Here is a 7674-nt window from a genome sequence, read left to right as displayed (position 1 = left end):
AAAAATCATTTTATTAGGGCCTCATACAACTCTTATCACAATCCATACACACATCCATTGTGTAAAGCGCATTTGTACATTCATTGCCCTCATCATTCTCAAAACATTTCCTCTCCACTTCTTCCTAGACAAATTTGTTCGTTCTTTTGACAGTTCATAATACTTTCAATATTCTTTGGCAGCACCACAATGTAAAGGCATTGATTATTCTTCGGTCTTCTTTATTCAATGTCCAACTTTCACGGGCATATGAGATGGTTGACAAGACCATGGCATGGATCAGAATCCCCTTACTGTGATTGATGCGGCTCCTTAATTCTGAATGCCAGGTGTGGGAGCAAATCGTCTCATGTTGTGATAGTTAGGTTTATTGTACCAACTAGGCCAATAGGAACAAGTGGGCGAAGTTTAATCAGGTCGCAGTTTGACTGGAGGGCAAAATAAATGGCTCTGCAAGGTCCGCCCCCTCTCTCTCACACCCTGGTGATCAGGCCAGCATGCTGCTGCTTTAGCTAGTTCTCTGCCTCAAACTGTGTGTTACACTGCCTGTGGGCTAAGGCAACCCGCAGATCCTGTCTCCGGAGCTTGAGGCTCCTTTGAGACTTACTTCATTACGCTGCTGGTGCACATATTGCTTGAGCTAGAGGCTGCTGGTCACGATGCTTAAGTTTGATAACCCAACCAGGCCTGCTTCCCTAAACACCTGAGGTACTTACTGACTGTTGGACGACCCACCCTGCTGTCTGCTGCCTTCGGGCAGACTTTGCCTGCCTTGCTTGAGGGAAAACTGCTGTCTGCTTCCTTCACCGTGGAGCCAGCAGCCATGTGAGCTGAAGGACTTCCAGTATATTAACTGTTCCATGAAAGTGAGTTGAACTGAGCCCTCTGTACCTCTGTGTGGACTAATTAGCTGTTACATTCCTTCTCGCTGTATAAACCTATCCTCTTATATATATACATAATCATAAGTGCCTTAGTCTTGTTTCTCTAGAGAACCCTGCCTAACACCCAGGTGTTGTTACAGATGGAGCCATGCCCCGCAAAGCACGTGCTGGAACCCTAACCACTATGCTGTAAATGTCACCCCACCTAGGAATAGGGTTTTCTTTGCTATGTTAAAGAGCCCCCAGCCAGTGTAGGTTGTGTCCTAAGCCATTAGCTTGCAAGGTATAAAAAGAGCAAATCGGAATTAGAATCAAGGAGACCCAAATGGGGAAAGCCTGGTGCCACGTGGGGATTGCCAAGGAACTAAGAAAGAGACATTGTAAAAGACAAGGATTTCCCCTCAGAACGTACAGGAATAGGCTTCCCCTGGGGCTTGAATTCAGACTTCTAGCCCCTTGAACTCTGAGAACGTTTGTTTCCATTCCCTTAGAAGCTCCATGAATCAGAATTGGTTGATGGCAGTGAGTTTGATGTTTGGGGGCTAGGCCACCCAAGAGGCCCTCCTGGCATAGTGGTTATGTGTTGGGCTGCTAACTGCAAGGCCCACTGTTCAAAACCACCAGCCACTATGGGAAAAAGATGAGGTTTACTACCCCCCAAATTAATTAAAACCCAATATCCATTTGCAGGGTCCCCATGTGGATTAAGCCTCTGGGGAATCCCTGTGACATTGACAGGGGGTGGAATCGCCTTGCTGTCAGAGTGTATGGAAAGTGAACACATGCAGATGTCAATTAGTTAACATTTAACATCTTCTCATTTGCTCTCCCTTTTGATCCAAATTTATACTTGTTTGGTTTAGTTTTTATTAGTTTCTGTTACCTTTTCGATTGAGGTTTTCCTATGGGTTTTTGTTTTTGGTGTTTTTCTTTATATCAGATCCAGGATGGGTAAATCTACAGAGACAGTAACTACCTCAATAGTTTCTTAGGGGAGGATAGTGGAAGTAGGGAGCTAATAATAGTGAGTACAAGAAAGTTTGAACCCCAACCTTTTGGTTAGCAACTGTTAGTCTGGGTAGACCAGAGAAACAAATCCGAAGACACTCATACGTGTAGAAGAAAGAGCTTTGACTAAAAGAGCAACTGTATATTGAGAAAACATCCCAACCCAGTCCAGATCAAATCCATAAGTCCAATACTAGCCCATATGTCTGATACCAATCTATAAATTCTTCTTCAGACTCACACAGCACATGCAATGACACCGAATGCAGGAAGATCACAGGCCAGTGGGTGGATATTCTTGTGGATCCAGTGGCAGTAGAAACATCTCAACGCTGGCAAGGGTCTCCACAGGCTCCAGGGCTCTTAGGTAGCTCCATGTGTCTTGTCAGCAGGATTGTCTCATAGGGAGTAAGCGTGTGTCCTTCCTCCAGTGAGCTACTTATCTCCTTAGCGCCTCCAAATGAGGTCATCAAGCTGCGACCTGATTGAAAGGCTAAACTCCACCCCTTCACTTTTAATAGTCTCAAATTGACAACAGATTATGCAACTACCACAGCAACCCATGTCTAACCCTCCATGCCATCAAACATACACCCAAACCCAACCCAACCCACTACCATTAAGTCCATTCCAACTCACAGTGACCCTGTAAATCTTTACAGAAGCAGATGGCCTCATATTTCTCCGCAGGACCAGCTGGTGGGTTTGAACTGTCCACCTTGTGGTTAACAGCCCAACAGCTTATCCCACAGTGCCACCAGGGACATACAAGCTGCATTTAATTCTGCCGGGAGTGAGCTGTGGCCGCACGTGTGACATGCTGTCTACCAGCAATGGCCTGGTTTTTCACAGGCCTGTGTTTTTACGGGAGCTGGTGACATAGGCACCCTCTGCCCAGCTCCTTCCAAAATGCTGGACTCCCAGAAGGAAAGGAAACTTTATGTCCAAGAGAACAAACACTGCCTGGTCCCACACCACCCTCACAATTGTGCTTATGACTATGTTGCGGTCACTGTGTCAGTCCACCTCACCAAGGGCCTTCCTCTTTTCACAGCCACTCTGGGTTTGATTCCCAGTCAAGCTACCTCCTGCGCCACCAAAACCCCTCTGAGCTTTTGTGCTGCTCAGTTGCTAACCAGGTTTCAGCAGAGCTGCCACACTAAAACAGAGGAGGAAGAAAGGCCTGGTGATCTACTTCTGAAATGCAGCCAATGAGCACGCTATGGTTCACCAAGGTAGTGGTTGCTCCACAACCCGTCCTGGGATGGCCCAGCAGCTGCCAACATGCCAGTCCACTCTGCAGGGGGTTCTGTGTGTGTTCTTGCACCCCCTGAACAATGCTGTCACAACACCCCTGAGATGGGAACCCTTGCCGATAGAAAAGCCAAGGTTCAGCTGGTTTAAATAATTTGTACGTGTTGGGGCTGGGATTTGAACTTAATCTTTGGTACCCTGAATACTCTGCTCTTTCTACAATATTATATTCAGGCTCTGAGGATATTCATGGGCCCATGTTGGGGGCCAAGGTGCAACTAGGGGCAACTTGTGGATGGAATTCCCACAGAGAGCCGAATGCAATGCCCTTCACCTTCAGCGTTGTCTTAGTATCGATGCTTGTGTTAGTCACAGAAACTCATGTATAAGAGAGTTTAATATAAAGGTAAAGTGCACATCAAGAAAACATCCCAACCCAATGCTGGCCAAGCCCAGAAGTCCAACATTAACTAACCCATTAACCCATATGTCTGATACCAATCCACAAAGTCCTCCTCCATCTCACAAAACACACACAATGATGCCAACTGCAGGAGGAAAGCCAAATCAGTGAACGTGGCAGGGGTCTCCACACGGCTGCTCCAGCACCCAGGGCTGCATCGGGGTAGGTCCAAGTGGCTTCTCCTTGGGGATGTCTTACAGAAAGTGAGCCTTGCAGGCTGAAGCAGGGAACTGGCTGAGGCAGCTGCACCCTGGTGTGACCATCACAAATCAAGAGACCCGAGAACTCGAAAGGCGAGGCTCACCGAGCCATTTATCACTCCATCCTTCAATTAACCCCACATGTGTTTATCGGCCAGGTTGGCAAAATAAACTAACTAACTCAATGCTGTTCTAACAGAAAGACCACAGGTGGGTCAGTGTACCAGAGTGCAGGCTCTCTCAGTGGAGGAGGTTAAAGGTCGGAATTCCAGGCACCAGCCAGCCCTAGGGGAAGGCTCTCTTCCGCTGTTGTCTTCAGAGGAAGGCTCATGTCTTCTCAGTCTCTGGGCAAGGATCCAGCTCGTGGGTCATCTCCATGTGGTGTTGCTTCTCTCGTTCCCCATCGCTGCTTGCTCGCTTGCTTTCATATCTCAAAGGAGATGGACTTTAGACACACCCTATACAAATCCATACTCATTCAGTCTCATTAGCAACATGAAATAAAACCCAATTCCAAGTGGGAATACAGGTACAGGTGTAGGGGTTAGGGTTTATAGCACGTATTTTTGTGGGCCACAATGAAATCTGTCACATTGCCTCTCAGAGTCATCCAGTCCCCAGGCCACGCCCACAGAGCCAGAATTGACAACCGTAAAGATCTAGGCATGTGCTCAGCTACCCACTGCTGGGCTGGAGTAACCATCTGCTTCTGTAACAATTGTTGTTGTAGTTAAGTGCCATCGAGTTGGCTCCGACCCACAGCGACCCCGTGCCCAACAGAGGGAAACACTGCGTGGTCCTGCGCCGTCCTCAATTGTTCCTAGACCTGAGCCCGTCAATGCAGCCATTGTGTCAGACCACCTTGTCAAGGGCCTTCCTCTTTTTGCCACCCCTCCGCTTTACCAAGCATGATGTCCTTCTCCAGGGACCGGTCTCTCCTAACAACCTGTCTATATTATGTAAGAGAAAGTCTTGCCTCCCTTGCTTCTAAAGAGCATTCTGGCCTTACTTCTTCTAATACCGATCTGTTTGTCTCGTTAGCAGTCTTTAGTACTTTCAGTATTCTTCTCCAGCCCCACAGTTCAAATGCATCGGTTCTGTGAAGAGTACACCTTTGGAAACCCTATGGAGTAGTTCTCTTCTATCCAATGGGGTTGCTATGAGCCAGAATCCACTTGACGGCTGTGTGTTTGGTTTAGGGCTTATTGGGTATGGTGCGATGTCTCATTGTGATTATATCTTGCATTTCCCTCCTGGCCAATGATGTTGAGCAATATTTTGTCACCTGTATTTTCTTTGGCTTCTGGTGAAGTCTTCTGCTCATTTGAGGGGGCGGGGGCTGTGTGTCTTCTTCCTGTAAAGAGTTTCACTCTCAGAAACTCACAGGAGCAGTTCGACCCTGCTCTCCAAGGTCGCTATGAGTGAACTGACTCTGAGAGTGAGTCTGCTTTTCTGGGTTGGCTCCTAGGCTGGCATTTTCTGTGTGTTCTAATGCAACTTCTTCGCATCAATGTTGTCTTTCCAAGAGCAGAATGCTTTCATGTTCCCGAAATCTGAATGACCCTTTTTGTTTTCTTTCTGTTCGTTTGTTCTTTTGTTCCCTTTCACGTCAGTCACATGTACCTTGAACACATCCCTGGGGGATCACACTGTGGACCTCAGTTGGAGAAGCCCAAGTGTGATGGTTTTCTGATCCGAGGTTGACACCCAGGTTTGTCCCTTTCAGAGAAGGCCACTTCGTCTCTCTGGGCCTCCGTTTCCATCTCTGTAAAAGAAGAGCCGACACCAAGTTCCCCCCACAAAGCCTGTTGCTCGTGAGCTTACGCTCAAGCCGAGCTTCGCGCAGCTGTGCTTTGAATGACCAAGTGCTTCATAAACGTGGTTGTCTTTTAACCCCCGGCTTGCTTCAAGAGGTGGGACGGGGTGAAAGGAAATGACATGCCTTGTTGTTTATTTTCAGTACATCAAGGCTTTTTACAACGAATCCTGGGAAAGAAGACACGGACAGCCGATAGACGCGGACACACTGAGGCTGCTCTGGTCCATGACGGTGTCCATTTTCGCCATCGGTGGACTCGTGGGCACCCTGATGGTGAAGCCGATTGGAAAGGTTCTTGGGAGGTCAGTGGAGGCTGTCTCTCTTTGGGGCTCCTTCTACGCTCCTCTGTTCCCAGGAGGAGATGGCAACCCTAGCTAGTTCAACGAGCCCAACAGAAGAGATTTGGATGAGGAATCTACTTTCTGGAAGATAAAAAGAGGTGATAGAGCACCAGAATCCAGCCAGAGCTGAAGGCATGAGCAGATGAGCTGAGGTGTGGGGAGGGGGTGGGCCAGGTCAGAACCAGAACACCCAAGTTGGGAGTGAGCAGGGAAGAAATAGGTGGATCTCTCATCCTGCCCTCCAATCTCCTGCTGGTCCCTCCATTGATCAAAGCCAAGTAGAAGCCAGGAAACCAGGGAACCTCCTTCATGTAGTCACGCCCCCCGGGGCACAAAGCAGAACAGCAAGGGCAGGGAATGGTTGGGTTTCGGGGCACATAAAGAAGAGGGGACACAGTGTCTGGGAGGCTGTTCCGTCTAAGCCCATGGCCATCCAGGAGCCTTGCTTCAGGAAGACCTTATGAACAAGAGCACCAAATGTCGATTCTCTCTGCATGTCCATTAGTGTATTGGGGCACAGGGGACACGCTTCAGTGGTGTTTCCAGACTCCAAGGGACCAGGAAGAAAAACCTGACAGTCTACTTCCACTGAAAACCTATGGGTCGCAATAGACTGCCGTGGTTCTCAACCTTCATAGTGCTGTGGCCCTTTCACACAGTTCCTCATGTGGTGGTGACCGCCCAACCATAAAATTATTTTCGTTGCTACCTCATAACTATAATTTTGCTATCGTTATGAAACAGGTAACTCCTGTCAAAGGGTCGTTCGACCCAAAGAGGTCGTGACCCACAGGTTGAGAACCGCGGCAATAGAGCTTTGTATGCTAGAATGTTAGAAGATGAGACCTTGGTTACAAACCCGGTTTCAAGAGTGAGATCTGATGCTTCCTTATCACTCAGAGTTGTTTATAAGCCACTTGTGCTCTTTGAGTGTCGCTTGACTCCCTGGCTGAATCGTTGTTGTTATGGTTAGGTGCCCAATTCATAGTGAATCACCGCTCAGCCCTGCACCACCCTCACAAATGCTATGTTTGAGCTCATTGTTGCAGCGAACTTCTCCCTGTTTTTCATGTATCCTCGCATGATGGTGCTTCACCATGCCCAAGGTCCTTCTCCAGGGACTGGTGTCTTCTAACAATATGTCCAAAGTATGTGAGATGGAGTCTTGCCATCCTAGCTTCTTAGGCACTTTCTGGCTGCACTTCTTCCAAGACAGATGGGTTTGTTCTTGTGGCAGCCTACGTTAATTTCAATATCCTTCACCAACATGATCATTCTAAGACATCAGCTCTTCCATGGTCTTCCTTATTCGTCGTCCAGCATGAAAACATACGTAGGAGGTGATTGAAAATACCATGGCTTGGGTCAGCTCATCTTAGTCTTCCAAGTGACATTTTTGCTGCTTAAATACTTGAAGAAGGTCTTGCGCACCAGATGTGCCCAATGCAAGGAATCCTTTGATTTCTTGATGACTGCCTTCATGAGGGTTGCTTGTAGAGCCAATCAGAATGAAATCCCTGACAGCGTTATCTTTTCTCCATTGCTCATAATGTCTATTTGGTTCGGTTGTGAAGATTTACCTGGAAAAGTAATGTAGGCCACATCTTTGACTTCCATCGACAAGTACTTGACGTTCTCCTCACTTTGGGACTCACTGGTTGAATAGCATGTCCCTCCAAATTCATGTCCACCAGAACCTCAGAAT

General features: G+C 47.7%; 1 protein-coding gene across 1 annotated transcript in view; it reads left to right on the top strand.

The window, feature by feature from the left end:
• Positions 1–7674, top strand: part of SLC2A9 (solute carrier family 2 member 9) — a 157189-nt gene that overhangs the window by 37629 nt on the left and 111886 nt on the right. Inside the window, exon 4 of the mRNA XM_004715138.2 lies at positions 5770–5930. Coding sequence (XP_004715195.1) covers positions 5770–5930 — 161 coding nt within the window. The remainder of the gene's footprint in view (positions 1–5769; positions 5931–7674) is intronic.

Source organism: Echinops telfairi, unplaced genomic scaffold (genome assembly GCF_000313985.2).
Source record: "Echinops telfairi isolate 266 unplaced genomic scaffold, ASM31398v2 ScPeMD7_28;HRSCAF=97, whole genome shotgun sequence".
Taxonomy (NCBI): Eukaryota; Metazoa; Chordata; class Mammalia; order Afrosoricida; family Tenrecidae; genus Echinops; species Echinops telfairi.
Note: the sequence above shows the minus strand (reverse complement) of the source record. Positions and strands in the feature narration are given on the sequence as shown.